The 18073-nt window shown below is 40.7% G+C and overlaps 1 protein-coding gene across 3 annotated transcripts in view; it reads left to right on the plus strand.

Moving 5' to 3' along the window:
* Window positions 1-14070, plus strand: part of PDSS2 (decaprenyl diphosphate synthase subunit 2) — a 214170-nt gene extending 200100 nt beyond the window's left edge. Inside the window, exon 9 of one of the 3 annotated variants that reach the window (XR_012645075.1) lies at window positions 6008-6131. Coding sequence is in view for 2 of the 3 variants with exons in the window: in XM_074990785.1 (XP_074846886.1) it covers window positions 6008-6166 (159 nt within the window). In the remaining variant the exon portion in view is untranslated. Of the gene's footprint in view, window positions 1-6007 lie in introns of all 3 variants that reach the window. The other 2 variants (XM_074990785.1, XM_074990784.1) reach the window with 2 other exon arrangements.
* Window positions 14071-18073: the final 4003 nt, after the last annotated feature.

Here is an 18073-nt window from a genome sequence, read left to right on the forward strand (position 1 = left end):
TTGTCCTGGAAAATATGTGAGATCATAATTAGCTGAGTTTGACAAAAAAAAATTAAGGCCTTAATTTACTCTTTTAATAAAGCCATTAAATTTCATAAAAAAGTTATTTCTTGAGCTTTAAATTGTTAGTGTAAATAATAAAATATTTACATTTCTGTACAGCCAGTTCCACAGCAGGGAAAAGTCCGTCCTTCCACTTATATGATTGGGTCATAATATTTGCCAGTAGTCGTGTCTCTCTCTCCTAGAAGTCCCTGTCCTTTAGTTAAATTGGATCTTTCTAAACATGACAAAAGAAATTGGGGAAATCTTTCAATGAACACGATAGGCTCTAGATGATTCCTAGCTGCTGGAATACTTATGACCATTCTCCTGCAAATGCTTTTCTGTTTCTCTAGTGTCGACATGTTTTTAGATAAAGTTAGGATTTCTGTAGACATTTTGCATAAGCTCTTCCTTCCAAGAGGACTCCAACATAATAGTTCTGGTTGGCTTACCACTTCCTCCACATTGTGTGCTGTGGCTGACAGCTTTGCTAAGCTTTTTTAAGATTTCACTTTTCATATTCCAGTTTTGTCTTGAATAGACATTTTTACAGGGAGAATTGAGTGAGTGGAGTGGAGACTCGTGTTTGCTTCACCTCTTGATCGCTGGTTCAAATCCAACTGAATCTGATAACATCCAGAGGTGGTTGCCTTCTGACAGCTTACAAGTGCCACATGTGAAATGAACTGCTAGTTTCAAAGTCTCTGTCTTCCTCTGTGACTGTGTCTACACTAGAAAATAGTCAACTTTATTAACATTGACTTTATACCACTAGATTTTGTAAAGTCAATGGTGAGTGTCTGCATGTTTAGAAAGTCAACATAATGTGTCCCCACTACCTCTGCTAAGTTTGACTGTCAGCAGTGCATTGTGGGTACCTATCCTAGAGTTCCTGTGCCTCTGTTGCATTCTGAGTTTCTGTGCCAGTATGTTATGGGAAAAAAAATTGCAGCAAGTGGTAGTGAGTGTCTGATGTCATCATCCCAGCATGCATTGTCCTCACTCCTCGCTCCCATTGAAAACAAACTGCCAAATGAATTTTTGCACCACTTTCCCACAGCATGCCATTACAAGGCTAGAAGGCCAGTCCTGGGAAATGTAAAATGCAGAAATAAAAATCTGAAAAGTTTCAATTTGGAGCTATTGAAAAGTTATTTTTTGGTATTGTTGAAATGCTTCATTTTGATAGTGTTATTTTCATTCATTTCATTTTGACCCGATGGCCACATGGAGGGGGTGGGCAGCCGAAGAGCCCAGCAGCCACATGGTGGGGGTAGGGATGGGGGCCGCCAGAGAGCCCAGCAGCTGTGTGGTGCGGCAGGCAGCCAGAGAGCCTGAGCTGATTCTTCCTTCCCGTTTCCTACTTCTTGTTCACCTGCAGAGCAGCCAAGGTGAAAGCAATGGTCAGAACAGACATATTGGTGGCATTGTGGGACACTTCTGGAGGCCAGTAAAATTGAATTAAATATGCTGTGTCTACACTAGCGTGAAGTTGACCTTGTAAATTCAAACTTGGTGTTACTCCTCATGAAAACGCTGGAGTAGAAAAGTCAGCTTCAGGACCTCTTAAATCGACCTAATGATATTTGTAGTGAAGACAGTTACATTATAAAATTGACTTAATTCCCTTAAAATTGAATTTATGCCCTAGTGTAGACAGAGCCTGTGAGACCCACCAGTATCACAACTGGTAGGCCTCTGACAAGTCAGCAGAGGGGTTGGCATTGTTATTGTTGATGTGGAATACCTCTTCTATTTTAAATGTGCCCTAGTGCTGAAAAAAACTAATGCTAAGTGAAAGCAGCAGTGGGTATGATTCTATTTTCTAAGCAGAATGACCCACTGATATCCACAATACCAAACAAACGTTGCTTTTCACTTTTATTCCACTCAATTATTGTCGCTTCAAAAGTTTGCTAGCCTGTAAGTATAGAGTTGGCAGGAACTGTACGATGAATGAAGCCCAGGTTCTTTTGGTCCATACAGATGTCTTTGTGACACTGTGCGATCCTCTTTCCTCACCAAAAACTTATCCCAGTTATACCCTCATTTTCCAATAAGGAACAACTTTTATCATTAGGAAGCTAACCACTCTCACAATACTCTGGGCTGGCAGGTAGAGCTCTGGTCACCGGAGGGCAGAGCAAAGCATGACTCTGGATGGAGCAAGTCTCAAATCTACCCTGCCTGACAAATGTAGAAATCCAAACCTGACCCATTTCACCTGCAGTCCAATATATCTCCTTTTCCTTCTGGGTTCATATCCCTAGGCTGAAAGGGGATAAACTATAAATTGAAAAGATATGATATTCACTTCTACTCCTAATCAGTAGTTTGATGTTTGGTTGTGCTGTGTGCCCCTATAACGTTGACAATCATTGTAAAAGTGCCTGTATTAGAGATTTAGAAAGATTTTCATTTTTTTTTTTAATTTGGAGAGGAAGTTAATGAGAGGGAACATGATAGAAGTATACAAATAATGAATAGAATGCTGAAGAAAAATAGGCCACTACTTTTTCTCCTGGCTCATAATATCAGAAGCTCCTATTTTCTCATAATGCAACATTGAAATTGAGAGACATTGAATTTCAAACTGATAAAAGAAAGTTGGAACTCATTATCTCAAGATACTGTGATGCTCAGAGTTTAGCATTTATGTGGGTAATAAATATTGCTAAGAATTTTTCCAAGTTCTTAAGAACTATACACTCTAATCTGTCAGGGCATAAGATAAATAATTAATGGGGTTAGGAAGAAACTTTCCCTAGGAGCTGGTTATGTCATCATTGCCCTGTTGTGGATTTTGCATCTTCCTCTGAGGTACCTGGTAGTGGATGAGTCTGATCTTATGCGTATAGTTTGTCATACATTTTGGCCTTCTTTTGGAATACATGTGAGTAGTTCTACAAGGCATGTCTGTGGATGGATTGAGTTCTCACTCTGCGTTTAGCAGATGTGCTAGTTCCTAACTCTCCTCCTTTCTGGGGTTTGACTTTATTGACAACTGAAAAGCAATAAAAGACTGCAAACCTCAGTGTAAGGGCTTGTCTACATTTAACTGGAGATCGATCTCCTGGGGGTCGATTTAGAGGGCTCAGTAGGGACCTGCTAAATCAACTGCTCATTGCTCTCCTGTGGACCCCAGTACTCCATGGGGTCTCAAAGAGTAAGGGAAATCAACAAGAGAGTTTCTCTCATTGACCTCCATTGTAGGGATGCCTCAGTAATTTGGATTAAGGTATGTGGACTCCAGCTACACTGTTCACATAGCTGGAGTTGCATATCTCAAGTAGACTTTCTCCCTAAGTGTAGACCTACCCTGAGCGTCCTCTCTGAGCTTGACTAGCCCTAAAGGTTTTCCTCCACGATTTCTTCTTTCTGGTCAATTGTCACCAGCTATCTCCTTCTGCATCCCTACTCCTTGGGTATTGTTAATGAGCTTCAGAAAGTCAATGGAACTTTAGCATCCTCATGTAAATTGTAATACCTGCTGACAGGCTGGGTCGAAGGAAGAACCCTTACATCCTGTTAAAACCCCTTTTTCTCACTTAACAGCTGTCTTCCCTGGCTGGATACCTGGATGGCTTAAACACATTAGCAAAGGCGTTGAATTAACTGCCTGCACTTCTGCTTTAGGGGAAGTATTCTTCCAAAGCACAGTGTATGAAAGTTCTATCTTAAGGGGAATAGTTTTTTTTATGAATTGGGACTTGAAGATTAAAGTATTATAATATGCTTTTGTGAAATTTCATCTTCAATACATACAATGAGTCCACTTCAGTGTGTATTTAGATAAGAAAAGTCTTTCATTACAAGTACAAACATCTCCTAGAGCTGGAAGGGACCTTGGGAGGTCATCTAGTCCAGTCCTCTGCCTTCTTGGCAGGACCAAGCACCATCTCTGACATCTATTTACCCTAATCCCTAAATAGCCTCTTCAAGGATTGAGCTTGCAACCTTAGGATCAGCAGGCCAAGACTCAAACTACTGAGCTATCTCTCTCCTGTCAGCTCTGCTGTGAAATATTGACTTACAGTTCTGGTTTTCAGATACACCATGTCATTTAAGTGAGATATGTTGGTGTTATACTGGTGTATGAAATATTTACTAGAAGTAATTGAAGGTGATATGTACTGTGATATACTGCAGGAACACTTCTTTTAAAAAGATTTATTTTTCTGTCATCATTTTAGATACAATATTTATATGTATTAAAAAGCTTTATACCTGATAGTTTGATTCGATGATAAGGAAATACAGTGGACCCCTGACTCTCACATAGGTTGTGTTCCTGGGCAACCACACATAAGTCAAATTTCATGTACCCCAGGACAGGGATGGGGGAGGGACCATACTGCCTTCAGGTCCCCCAAGCCAGGGCTGCAAGTGGCAGAGGGGCTCAGCAACCATAGCGAAGATGATGGCGGCTCTGTGCCTGCTCCTGGCGCTCACCCTGCTTCCTGGCTTCTGGCACCCCTCCACTTGCAGGAGCTGGGAAACTGACCGGCGCTGCTGTGCCTGTCAGTTTCCTGGCTCCCGCAAGTGGTGAGGAGCCGGGAACCAGGTGGCAGTCAGGCCTTTGCACTCCCAGCTCCCAGTAGCTGCACCTGGTCCCAGCTCCCCACCACTCACGGAAGCCAGGACACTGACGGGAGCAGCAGCGCTGGTTGATTTCAACTCGTATTATTGCAAGAATCGCAGAAGTTGAAATAGTGTAAGTTGGGGGCCTACTGTATTACTATTAAACCATGTAGGACACATTAAAGTATGTGACATGCTTAGATACTATGGGGATAAGGGCCTTGTAAATACCTACAGGTATGTTTACATTCCAGCAGCTGCCCCTGCCATCTGACTCAGGCTTAAGGGGCTGTTTAATTTTGGTTGCCATCCTTCAGGCTCTGGCTATAGCCCAGGCTCCAGGACCCTGCAAGGTCAGAGGGTCCCAGAGCTCCCCACCCTGAATTTCTTTACCACAGTTAGACAGCCCACTAGCCCACAACAGCTGGCACAGGCAAGCCCCAGATGTCTAACTGCAGTAAACAAATGTATGAGAGACCTGGATTTGATTCCTGGTCTGTCATTCTGTTGGATTGGGATTGCTGTGAAGGCTACATTTTAAAAGCAATCATACAATAATAATTTGTATATATATAGTTTCACCTCTTTCTGATGATATTTTCAGGATGCTGTTCATCATACAAACAATTTTAAATACATTTTAAAATAAGACCACCTTAAAAAACTTAAACAAAATTTAGCCATATAAAAAGCACGCAACTATTGCCTAGCATTTTACTCAAGTTTTGCATTTGACCATTCTCTGCAGCAGTTTCCCAAAAATGTTTATTATCACATGGAAACATTTTCCAATTTAATATCTGGACAAAATATTATTCAAAGTCACCATCCCTACTGAGTGCCTTGCATTTGCCTGGCAGAATTGATGGCAGAATTGAGTTTAAGGTCTACTTTACTGAAGAAATCTGCTGTTGTCCACTCTAGAATATGAAATTATATATATATGAACTATGAAAATCTGCATTTGTAAAATACATAATATATGAAATGTGTCTTTATAAATCCTTTTTGACTTTTGATACCCACATATGGGCTACAAGAAAATAAGTGCTTGGTTGAAATGTTGACTTAGCATATTAAGCATTCTGGTATTTAACTTCCTGTCTTTGTTGCATACACTTTGTAAGTCATAGTGCTTTGAATTATCAAGAAGTAGTAGTATAGTTCAGAGTGACTGGGGTTTTATTGTAGGTAGTAATTGAATTAGAGCATGTTTATATTTGAGAATGGTACGAGAGCTTTGAGCGATTTGATTTTTAACTGTCCTTTTTACCTCAAGAAAATGTAATGGAAATACTGAGTGGGTATTGTTATCTTTAGAAAAAAAATGTATCCAGAGCATTGTCAAAACTGATTTTATTATGCATGTTTTCTCTAACAGCTGCAAGAAGCAATCAAGGCTGGCAAAGGTGTGACTTCAGCTATTGACCTATGTCATTACCATGGAAACAGAGCACTGGAGGCCCTGGAGTGCTTCCCTCCCTCTGAGGCCAGATCTGCTTTAGAAAACATGGTTTATGCTGTGACCAAATTTTCATGACATAGAGTTCAAAAAATAAGCTCTTGTTCATATGTAGACAACAACTAGATGGATAGTAGCTGGGAAAAGGGGAAAAATACCCTGTATGTTTCAAGAACTAAATTTGTTGGTTGCTTCCCCCTCCTACTCCCCCCATTTACCGCATTGCTGCATGAACATGAATTCTTTGGAAATGCTATAAACAAAATTAGGGGAAAAAGGTCAAACACTTTTCACTTGCCATGCCAGAAGCATACTTGAGGCTGCACCAGTAGAAATAATTAATGAGACTCACTTCTGTGACCTCAGCAAATGGACAGGAAATAACTCCTTATTGATTGGACATAGCCAGGGATGGCGCCAATGTGGTGGCCTGTGGTTTTCCTGCACAAGAGAGGACAGAGGGGGGCCTGAAGCTGCAGGTGTCAGGAGAAACACTTTCTAAAACTGCCACAGAGAGGCTATTAAAGTCAAGAATTAATGTACCAATTTATCAACACAAAAGGCTGTTCAGTGAATTAACGAGGAAAAATCATTTATCTGTCTACATGCAGTTATGTCACCACTGTTTATATGTATTCAAATGTAAAATTATTCTGTGCCTAATGCTTTCCCTGTTTGAGAAACTTGCTGAGAATGTGTTAAGCATGGTAAGTAGGAGCTTTAAAATATTTAATCAAATATTAATTTGTCCTGTTGAGAGAATTGATTGCCTATATTTTTATAGTGTATGGATAAAATACTTTGCCCGGCTCAAAAAATGAAGTTTTCAATGCTTTTAAGAAAAAAAAAATCTTCCCCCCCACATCAAGCAGTTTGTTTCAGAACACTCTTACCCTAAATAATTTCCCAGATTTCTGTGACTCTTGTTTTCACGTAAGTCAAATAAATGTGAATATGTAATGTTTAGTATCAGTCTTTTGGCAGAAAAGAAGGAGCAATAGTCTTCTTTTAGACCCAGCACAAGAGAACAGACAGCACAAGAACAGTTTTTTTTTAACCTTAGTTTGTCAGATTTAAAATCCAATTACAGAAAGAATATAAGGTATATCAGAAGTCTGCAATTTGACACTGTCTCTAGTTTGTTCATAGGAGATGATTTTTGTGGTTTGCATGCATGCAATCTGAGAACTTGGTTGACAAGAAGGCTGAGTTTACATAAATGATCTAGATTGAGACTCAGCTACCTTTCTTCCTTCTGTGATGTAATTACAGCCCAATCTGAAGACAGCTAGCACAGCAAACAGATTTCATTACATCACTCACTCAAACATTAAGTAGAGTTATTTCTGTTAAATTTTACTCCTCTCCCCTTGCCCCCTCCCCACCAAAAAGGAAGGTGTCACAAGCATGTTTTTTTAATCGTGGACCAGCATGTTGTGTTCAGCTGAAAGGAAAAATGTGCATGCATGCACGCACACACAGTTTCAATGCCTTTGGCAATTCTTTGGGCATTTTATTTTAATTCTTAATATCTTTTACTGCCTTATCAAAGTTCAGCTAATTAGTAATTCTGTTCAACTGTGTATATGTCAGACTTAGTCCTCAAGCATTATGTTCTGTAAGAGCCATATGTTACTTTCTTCTTATGGTGAGCCTACCTACTATTTTTATTCCAATACTTCATGGTAAGGCTGATCCTCCAAGAAGCTGAGGGACTCCAGAGACATCCTGAGTCCTTTCAGCTTCCCTTGATTTTCAGAGGACACTCGGTAGCATGAAAGAAACAGGCAGCATATTATGTGACGGGACATGTTTGTTTTTTAATGAAAATACAACATCTTTCTTAAGATCAATAAAGCAAAACCAAATAGCTGTGATATTATAGACAGGTAGTTTCATTGGCTGAGTTGGAGAAAATGTACAATCCCATACAAATGCCTTTATGATTCAGATTTACAATGTCTTCCAGTAAACTAATTGAAAGCATGATTTTTTGTTGTTTTGGATTCTTGAGGCAAGTCAAAAATTAAAGGCCTACCCTACACTGAACCCTACAGGCAAAACATACAAACCAGAGGACTGGTGATCGAGTCCAGTTCCCTATAACAGGCAATCCAGTCACACAATCCTGTTTATAAATTCATCAGACTGCACTTTAAAGCTAGTTAGGTTGTTTGCCCTCACTGCTCCTAATGAAGGGCTGTTCAGAACATCAGTCCTCTGAAAAATAGAAACATTCCTCTAATATTCAGTCTAAATTTTATACTTGTCCAGTTTCTATGCATTTGTTCTTGTTGCAAGGCTGTCCTTTAGCTAACAATCACTGATGAGAATTATGATGTTCTCTGCACACTTACAGATACATATTTCTGTTTTTGACATTTTCCTCTTCTTCATCACATTTTGTGAGCCGTGTAGGTGCATCAGGTTTTTCCTCCTTCAGCCTCCTTTCCCTTTTCTGCCTATTCATATCCTGAAAAGTAAGCATCAGAGGAGGCTTGGAAAAATATAGCTTCCTCCACAGTTCTAGTAAGTGGCACTCCTGATGTGGTTAGAATGATCAGTGTAGAGCAACAGGCTGCTCTAGTATATTTTGGGTGCTACATAAGAAATAAAAACAATAAAGTATTCCATATGCTCTGCTCCCAAACAAGAGAGATGGAAATAATGTCAGAGAACTGTTTAGAATGGCCAAAAACAAAGGGTAAAGCTAGGGACATAATCCCTTTCCATATTATCTGCTTTTCCTAGTTTTCAGCATCATTGCAAGCCAAAGTATCAGCACTTCAGTTACAGTATTTCATTTCAGCTAATACCCCTGCGTCAATCATAATGAGTTATAGCCTAACTATAATATTGCAGTTGCCACCTTATAGTTGGGCACAAAACCCCAGCTAAGGCTGCATCTACACTACAAGATACATTCAAATTTAAGGCAGTTAGTTTGATATTACCACGTGACTGTCTTCACTGTGAATGCCATTAGCTCAATTTAGGGAGCACTAATATTAGTATCCTAATATCGTCGGAACCAGCTGGGTGTAGCATCAAGCTCAAATTCAAAAGTTCAGTTAAAGGTTAGTATGGAAGCCTCATGTCTTAAAATCAAATTTATCCTCCAGAGGTGTCCAGTATGTAACCCACAATGCCCCTTAGTGCTCTGCTCTGGCCACTGCTCTCCAGGTGCGCAGGAATTAGGTAACAGTAGACCATGAATTTCAAATTGTGACCAGGAAGCCTGTGGCTGTGGGGGCATGTTTCTATGAGAGCCTGAGAAATATCTTTCTTTCTTTGCTGTTAGCACTGCGAGTGTACCTACCCATTACAAATAGCCCCTGCAGGGAGTTTGTGACTCTCTCTACATTTGCTATTTTTTTTCTGCACCACCTGGCTCTGGCCGCTGCCCTGCCACACCACATGGCAGTAAGGCTGTTGTGGGGTCGTGCTTGCACAAGGGGCCGAAAAACTTCTCAGCGGATTACATTTATGTGCACTCCCTTTCCCCACAGGTGCCACTCAGTTGGGGTCTTTCCCGCATTCAGCCACATCACGTGGTAGCCCCCGAACTAATAAAAGGATGTGTCTGCTGTTCAGTGCTGACCATGCTGCCAGGCAGCACCTTGTCCTGGCTTCCACATGGTTAGGGCTCCAAGGGCAGGAAGGAATTTCAGGGGCTTGCAGCCACCCAGGGGAAGTCTCCTCTGTCAGCTGAGATATTTGGGGGGCACTACTTCAGCTGGCCCTCCCACCGAAAATATTTTCAGGGCCTTTCTGCTGCAGGGGGAAAGTTTCCCCTGGCGGCAAAAGTATGTGGTGGGACCGCTTCAGCTCAACCCCACCCTAAATATACAATCAGGGCCTTTCTGCCACCGGGCGTGGGGAAGTCTCCCCCCGATGGCTAAGATATGTGGGGGCTTGATGACGCTAGTGGGGAGTCTTCCCCGGCAGCTGAGATTTTTAGGGGCAGTGCAACATTTCAATTGTCTCTGCAGCCACAGACCACAGTCCCCACACCCCTGCCAAAAATATTTTCAGGGGCTTGCTGTCCACTGCAGACACCTGCTGCTTTTTGCAAAATCTTTGCTATTTCAGTTATAAAATCTTTTTTCCTATACTCTTTCTTCATGGTTTGACACCCCCCCTTCAAAAAAAAAAAAATACCCTGCAGGGAAATGTGGGTGGAGAGTCCTGTTTCCATTATAAGTTCAGGGTATGAAATTTCACTGCCATCCCCAGCATTGGCAATGTCTGTGTAGTGAAGAGGGAAGATAAAAATCTTTTTTTGTAGCCTCTTCTGTCCTCTTTCTTCTAACTTTGCACCCCTTCATGCAGGGAAGAGTGGGTAGAGGGCCAGCTGAGAATACAGACTCTCCCTGTGTTATTTTCAGGGATCAGATGCAATCATGGAAGGGATGACAGTCAGTGGATGGCCAGTTGAGAAGACACACACTTGCTGATTTTTATGAAATTCTTGATAATTAAGTTACAGAAGAAAGAGATTTCTGTTAACTTTGCCATCTCTGTTGATGCCCTGATTTTCTTTCCTTCCGACTTGAAAAATGGTCGTTTGGTTAATGTGGGTGGGGAATGAGGAAAATGCAATGTGGGGAAGATGATCTCAAAGACCAGCGAGCATACCCAGAATGCTATGGTGTTGAGGGAACTATGGGATAGGTTCCCACGGTGCACTACTGCAACAGTCAATGTCTGCCAACTGAGTGTGGCAACAGTAAGTCGACTTTGTGAGGAGTACCTGGGGAGGTGAAGATAGTCAAATTTGAATTTATAAATTCCAAAGTTACAAAATCGATATTAACAAATTTGATTTTATCTCATAGTGTAGACGCAGCCCAAGCCACATTCTTGTCTCTCAGAAAACTAGTCCTTACACTAGCAATGTGTCCCTCAAAAAGATAAGCTGGGTGTGCAACAGAATTGCTGTGTCACCTGGTGCAAGCCAGTTAAATTCTACATCTGTTTCCCCACCTGTAAAAGGGGGCACGAACTTATTGCAAAGCGGGGGAGGTTGAGATCATTGGATGGAAGTTGCTATACAACTGGCCTGTTATTCTAATGGAATAGTAAAATGGCACGTCTTCATGTGTCTCCCCCCGATCCCTTCTTGGTGGCTGTGGGATGCTAAAGTGTGGACTCTTACTCCCCAGCTTTGTGAGATGGATGTCACACTGAATGCTTTTAAAAGTACGTACTGGATGCTTTAATATATGTAGAAGTGATTAGCAAAAATCTGAAACAATTAGGGATAGCAAAGAGCTTGTACCCACATGATGGCATGAACATCTATGTTGTAAAGAGCTTTACTTATGATGTGTTCTGTAGACTGGCTTCCGCAGAGCAAGGGTGTGATTAGGAAATGAACAATTTCCCATCTTGGCTAGTTTTGATGAAAGCTCTCCAACTTGCACATTGTGTCTGAGCATTTCTTCATTCAAAGCATGTGGCCGACATAAACTGCTTTCTGTTTGCAGAATTTCAGCTGTACTATTTATAACCAAGTTAAACAATGCCAACTAGAGGCAGTAGAAGGTGTGTATTTCAAATGCAAATCACTCGCAATAATTTTGTACAATTACACTTAGTTACTTGCATCATTATGTTCAGCACCATCAAAAAAGGCATAGTGGGAGAACATTATTTAGAAATACTTTTTGTCTGCCTTAGTCAGACTTTTCTGCAGCTCATTGAACAGTGTTGTTTTCTGGGCATGTAAAAGCTAAACTTGTTACATTTTTGAAGTGCATGGATACACAGAAGTTATGAACAGCTCTTATCCCAACACACAATTACAACTCTTTAGAAACTATTTTCTATGTATACACTGAGAAAATATCTGAAATGTTAGTGAAATATACTTTCTCAGGAATATCTGAGCTATTTAAAACTGATAGGTGCTTTCTCAAGAGTAGTGTCAGGACTAGTCCTGCTATAATTTAGAGCTGACTGGAAACTTTTTTTTTTGACAAATTTTCCTGAAAAATAGTTGTTTTCCAATGTGCTGTATTAAATGTAAGTTGCTTAATAGCAAGCACTATTTACTATCTAATTTTCTGTTATAAGTCCATATTGTCACTGCTTATGACTTTTTCGGAAGAATTTCAGCAAAAAATGTCCACTGGTTTGTCTTCAAAAGTGATATTTTTTTTAAATTGGGTAGAATCTGTTCACATTTTTACATGACGTAGAGAAAATCATACTTTTTCCGCAATAAAAAATCTTTCTTGAAATGTGAGAAATGGACAGACAACTGGACACAACACTAATTGAGGTCTAATCAGCACAGAATAGAGCAGAATTACTTTTTGGGTCTTGCTCACATCACTCCAACTATTGCATCCCAAAAGCTTGGGTTTTTTGAACACATTTTTTCAGCTCATATTTAGCTTTGCCTCTAGATCTCTTTCTGCAGCACTCCATCCTTAAGCAGTCATTTCCCATTTTGTATATGTGAAGCTGATTGTTCTTTCCTAAGTGGAGTACTTTTCATTTGTCCTTCTTAAAGTTCATTCTATGTACCTCAGACCATTTCTCCCGTTTGTCCAGATCTTTTTGAATTCTGACCTGGTCCTCCAAAGCACTTGCATCCCCTTCCAGCTTGGTATCATGTACATCTCTTTCCTTTTCGTGTCTTGTTTATTTCAAAATTACAGAGCTTTGAGCACTTGATTACTTAGATAACAGAATGTCAATTTTATATTACAATAATTTGGTATATGCAATGAATGTTTTCACTTGAATGCTTTACACAGGTTTACCCTGAAACTTTGTGAACACAGTTTCTGCTGTAACTGGGTAAAAAATAAACTGCTACTTTCATGTGCGTATTTTATCACCTGGGCATGTACTGTTGCGTTCTCCTGGAAGGAACACCAGACCTCTACAAGTGGCTGCAGCTTAGAGATCTCAGCCTAGTCCTGTAGTGAATGAGTGTGAATGGTCGCCCCTAGAATTGAAGTACTTCCATAAAATTACTTTAAGCTTCCCAGGTGCTTTTCAGCAATGTATTTCACTGCCAGATGGAAGAAATGTTTTGAGAACTATCCAAGGACACTTGTTCCTTTAGGCTAAAATCCTTAATAATTTCTTTGGAAACTGTGTGATTAGAATATAGATTTAAATGTTAGAATGGTATTTGTACTTCTGGGAGATCTGAACAGGTTGGACAAAAAGGGGCTTAAGAAAGTACAGTTACCAACCTTATATTGCTTACATGGTTTTAAACAGCAAATCTTTATGGAGGGAGCAAATGTTCTTCTAATCATTCGTAAAGCTTATTATTCATAGATAGCAAGCTGACTCTGAATTCAAGTGAGCACTACTGCTTTTTACAGCAAAGCTATGGGGTAGCATCAGTTACTATCTCTACCGTAGGACACTTGTAGGCTGAACTAAAACATAGTACAGAGGATTCTCCAAATTTGATTGACAAGATATAAAGGAAGCTTATGTTTTCCCCATTTAAAATTGCCTGGGTTTATCAGTTTTAATAGTTACGGGTATAACCAGCGCTTTTTTCCTGCAGGCATTTGCTGGTGATGAATACTGGCACCTTGGCAGCCCCAGCCATGGGATCAGTTGGAGGTGAGGGGTGGGGAGCCAGCTGAGTACAAAAAAGGCACTGGGTATGACTGACACACAAGTTACAGCTGAGTCCTGGAAGGAGACCCAGCAGAGGGTACCCAGAGGGTGGGTCATTGGGGCCTGTGGGCCAGACATGTTCCGGAGGGCCACCCTGATCTGCAGCACCTGGGCATGGTGGGCTTGGCAGTTCGGGGCTGTGGCTGGCTGGTCATAACCACAGCAAGCATCAGACACTCACCCTGGGTGAAGGTCTCATCCTTGCTCTCCCAGGAAGTACGGCTCCCCAGACCCAGTGGGGGGGGTCTCTGCCACTGGATGAGCTGGAGGGCAGCCATGATCACCATGGCCAGCAGGCAGACCTAGGCATGGATGCAGTCCTAGTCTGGGAACTGCTGGGTCCACAGAGCTCTGGTATGGGCTTCTGGTCCCTGCAGCAGCTCTCCTGTGATGTCTACAGCAAGGCAGGTGTCAGCAACATGTGCAGGGAGGGAGCGTTTGGGAGGGGCCCTTTAAGGGAATGGCTGGCCAGAGCTGCCAGAAGGGCTTGCCAGCCATGTGACTCAGTCCCGCGGCATTTCCTGCCCTCTTCTTCCGACAGAGGTGCCAGCGGTGTGCAGCTGGCCATTTTCAAAACAGCAGATTGATCTTTTGATCTGTTTCATGTGTGTGGATGCCATCTTTTGAAAGAAATTTTTTTGGAAGAGATCTTCTGGAAGAACTTCTTTCGAAGGATCGCTGTAGTGTAAACATAGCCACTGAGTAAAAGCCAGCTGATTCTGAACCCATGTGGGCAGACTGCACACAGAAAAATGCCTACCTGCACATATTTACTAACTTATGCCTGCTTCTTGCCAGTGGATTGGCTTAAAAGATCCATAGTTTATTAGTTTTATCCTTTGTAAATTTTAATCAGCATTCCCATCTTTACAATTGTAAAGTTTCAGTTGGGTCAAGTCACAGCTACAACTTTAAGTCTTGTGGCACCTTATAGACTAACAGATATTTTGGAGCATAAGCTTTCGTGGGCAGAGACCTGCTTCATCAGATGCATGAGCGGGGGGGTGGTTTCAGAGGGATAGTTAAAGAGTGGAGTCCCAGTAAGAGGGAGGACCAGAGCTGACAAGGTCTAAACCACACCCCCCACTCATGCATTTGATGAAGCAGGTCTTTGCCCACGAAAGCTTATACTCCAAAATATCTGTTAGTCTATAAGGTGTCACAAGACTTCTTGTTCTTGAAGCTACAGACTAACACAGCTACCTCTCTGATAATAGCTACAACTTTGTTTACTCTCAATCTTGATAATGAGTTTTCCTTTAAAGTTCACTTATATGAAATAGCAGAATGCCTTTTCTTCTCCCATGCTGAATGGGAATATTGTCACAGAGTGCCTTTTGAGCTAAAGGCATGAAACAAAAAGGTGCCTATCTGAATAAATCACTTCTATAGCACCTACTTATATGGTGAAAAAAATGGGACTTGACTAGCTGGGAAGTCAGTCTAAACTTGCTATCTACACTGCCTGGAGACAGTGTCCTTAGCGTGTTTTCTGCAACAGTATGATTGTGCCCCTGAATATCTAGCAGAGGCCCTTCAGGTCTCCTCCTGGGTGTGGGTCCCCTAGTAGCTGCAGTGCCTCAGGCCAGCACTACACGGTAGAAATGAGATGGAGATCAAATTGGCAAGCATTTTCTCAAGGGCTTTGAAATTGAGTTTGGGATTGCACTAGTTGGTTTTTCCCTTCTCCTTCCCTGTACTAAATCCCATGGTGTAAAGCACTCAAGTAAAATGAGATTGAGGCTACAACACTGCTTAAGAGCTGTGGCAGGTATTCATATATTTAACCCTTTGACTGCATGTTTATTTAGCTATATAATACTGAAAAGAAGGTAAATCACACAATACTTGGCCTCTAGTTCATAGTGATAATACAGTATAGTAAAAATAAGACCCTGAATAAACTTATCTGGAATTGTTTTTTATCTTGAATTATTGTTTAGCACCGGATCCACTGAAGTGAATTTGTCTTCGTAATGATGCATCCTGCATTCTAATGATTTATTAGAGGAGTTTGCAGGTAATCTGTGCTTTGGAGGTGCCTATAAACAGAACTAGGTAAATAGTTAATTTGAGGGGTTTCATTGCTTTTTTCCTTCTTTATTATCTGTTGTGATTATTCATAGAATCTGTCACTGTAAATCTGCCAGCAGTTTCAGTTTCAAGAGGTTTTGGCAGAATTACACAATCGCAAGAAAGAAATCTCAAAGAACTACTTTACAAACAAGCCCCAAAATCTGTTGCTTTAAGACTTAAAAAAAATCTAAATATATTATTACAAGAGGCAATATATCTAGTTACTGTTTTACTTCTTAGATCCACAGCTTAGCATCTGACTGCATCTTAAAAGTAAATGTAATAGCCTTAATTCTAAAAGAAAATAAAATTTGTAATTCTGAAGTGAATTCTGAGCAGTTTTAGAGGATTTTGAGAAATTCTTTTCACTAGATTACAAACAAAATGTAACTTTAACTCTTGAGTCTGGATGTTGCTTCATTCAAAGAATTTTACCTATGATTTTATTAACGGGGTAAATATTCCCTGTGCTATGTCACTTTCAATTTTGCAGCCTTTAATTTTGCTTGCCCAGAAACAATTGCCTCTTGCTGTGGTGTTATGTGCATTCTTATTACAATGTAACATTGATGGCATCTTTGCCCCTGCTCTCTGGCAAAAGGAGAAAACATATATATTATAATGATCATGACTTCATAAAATGAAACACGCACTGTTTAAGTGAAAAGGACCAAAGGCCCTGTCCTATCAAAGGAAAACACATACAAAAGGTGTCAGGGTAGATATCTCTATACTACTAATTTCAGAGGGTTATGAAATTGTGGGAGACATTGCCCAAAGACAGCCCTTTCCATCCACTTCAAATATTCAACATTACTGCAGGGCTGGCAATTTACATTTTACACACATCAAATGAGAATTATTTATGCAAATTTTGTACAGTGAGAACCTATTTGTCACCACCCTCCCTCCCCTCCTGAGCAAGGAACAGTCTGAATTGCTAGAATTTTATATTCTAAGATACTGCAAATGTCTCTTTTTTCAATACTTTAAAAAAAAAAGTTAGGATTCCTGGCAATGTGTAGCTAAGTTCTGGAAAAGTTACAATATACACAGGTATTTAATGGAAATCGCACCATTCCTGTATTAAATTTAAGTCATTGCAGCCCCCTTCCGACCAAAGCTGAAGCAACTGAAAAAATACTAGATCAAATGATGAATGCTTTAAAGTGTTAAGTGACTTTAAACCCCTAAATATTTCAGCTTGAAAGTGAATAAAACAACACTTAATATATGAATACATGTGAATATTTTTAAATAAATGTTTTAAAATGAAATTGTGCACTCCAAAGTTAAACTACTATGAATAACTTTTCTAAATGGGCAGCAGGAAATTCAGCAAATACCTGTTCTCTGAGAAGAGAATCTGATGGATCTGAAGTGTGTCTGTCCCATGAAAGCTCACTGCCGAATAAATTGCTTTGTTAGTCTTTAAAGTGCTACATTTTTGCTGCTTTGTTTTGTTGGAGTACAGACTAACAGGGCTACCTCTCTGTCATTGTTCTCTGAGGTTCTTCATGAAACTGAAGCACATTTTATGTCGATTAAAGGTAGCGTTAAAACTGTTCTTTTAGCTAGTGATTTCCTTCCCTGACAACCAAAGCACACCAAAATCAGATTTTCGGCTACTTTAGTTGTGTCTAATGCATTATGTATAAATCTCAAGTTCAGAGTTGATGCAGCAGTGTATGAACCTTGCCCATACTTTTCTGAGTGTTCAATCCGTAATTGGTTTCAGATACTCCTCACAGTTACTATTATTTAAATGTTTTAATCATATGTTTTGGGCCAAATTGATTATATCCTTTTCCATTCTTAAAATAGGAAGTATGAAAGTGACCGCGATTTTGAGTATCTTAAATGAACCAAGTACAGAAACGTTTGTGTATCTCGGAGCAGGTTGCAGAGGGTATGTACAAAGGAAAACCAGGCTACCATGTTTAAAATGAGTCAATCCAATTCTGATTTTCACCGGCTACCCCAGAAAAGTGCTGTTTTCTTTAAAATACAAGGCCTCCCCTCTCCGCTGTCAAAAATACTTGTATTTTACTGGACTGCGGCCACCGCTGGCTTTGGGCTGTATGTACCTAACAAAGGCGCCTCTCGCTGCTCCCGTAGGATGAGGAGGACGTTCGCAGGGCCAGCGGGGCAGACTGCACGTTTCCGGGGCGGCGTGCCCGGGGTAGCCTGCTGGGCTGGGGAGACTTGCTGCCAACAGGCTCGTGCAGAGGGAGAAGTGCGAGTGTCTGCCAC

This window comes from Carettochelys insculpta, chromosome 3 (assembly GCF_033958435.1).
Source record: "Carettochelys insculpta isolate YL-2023 chromosome 3, ASM3395843v1, whole genome shotgun sequence".
Taxonomy (NCBI): Eukaryota; Metazoa; Chordata; order Testudines; family Carettochelyidae; genus Carettochelys; species Carettochelys insculpta.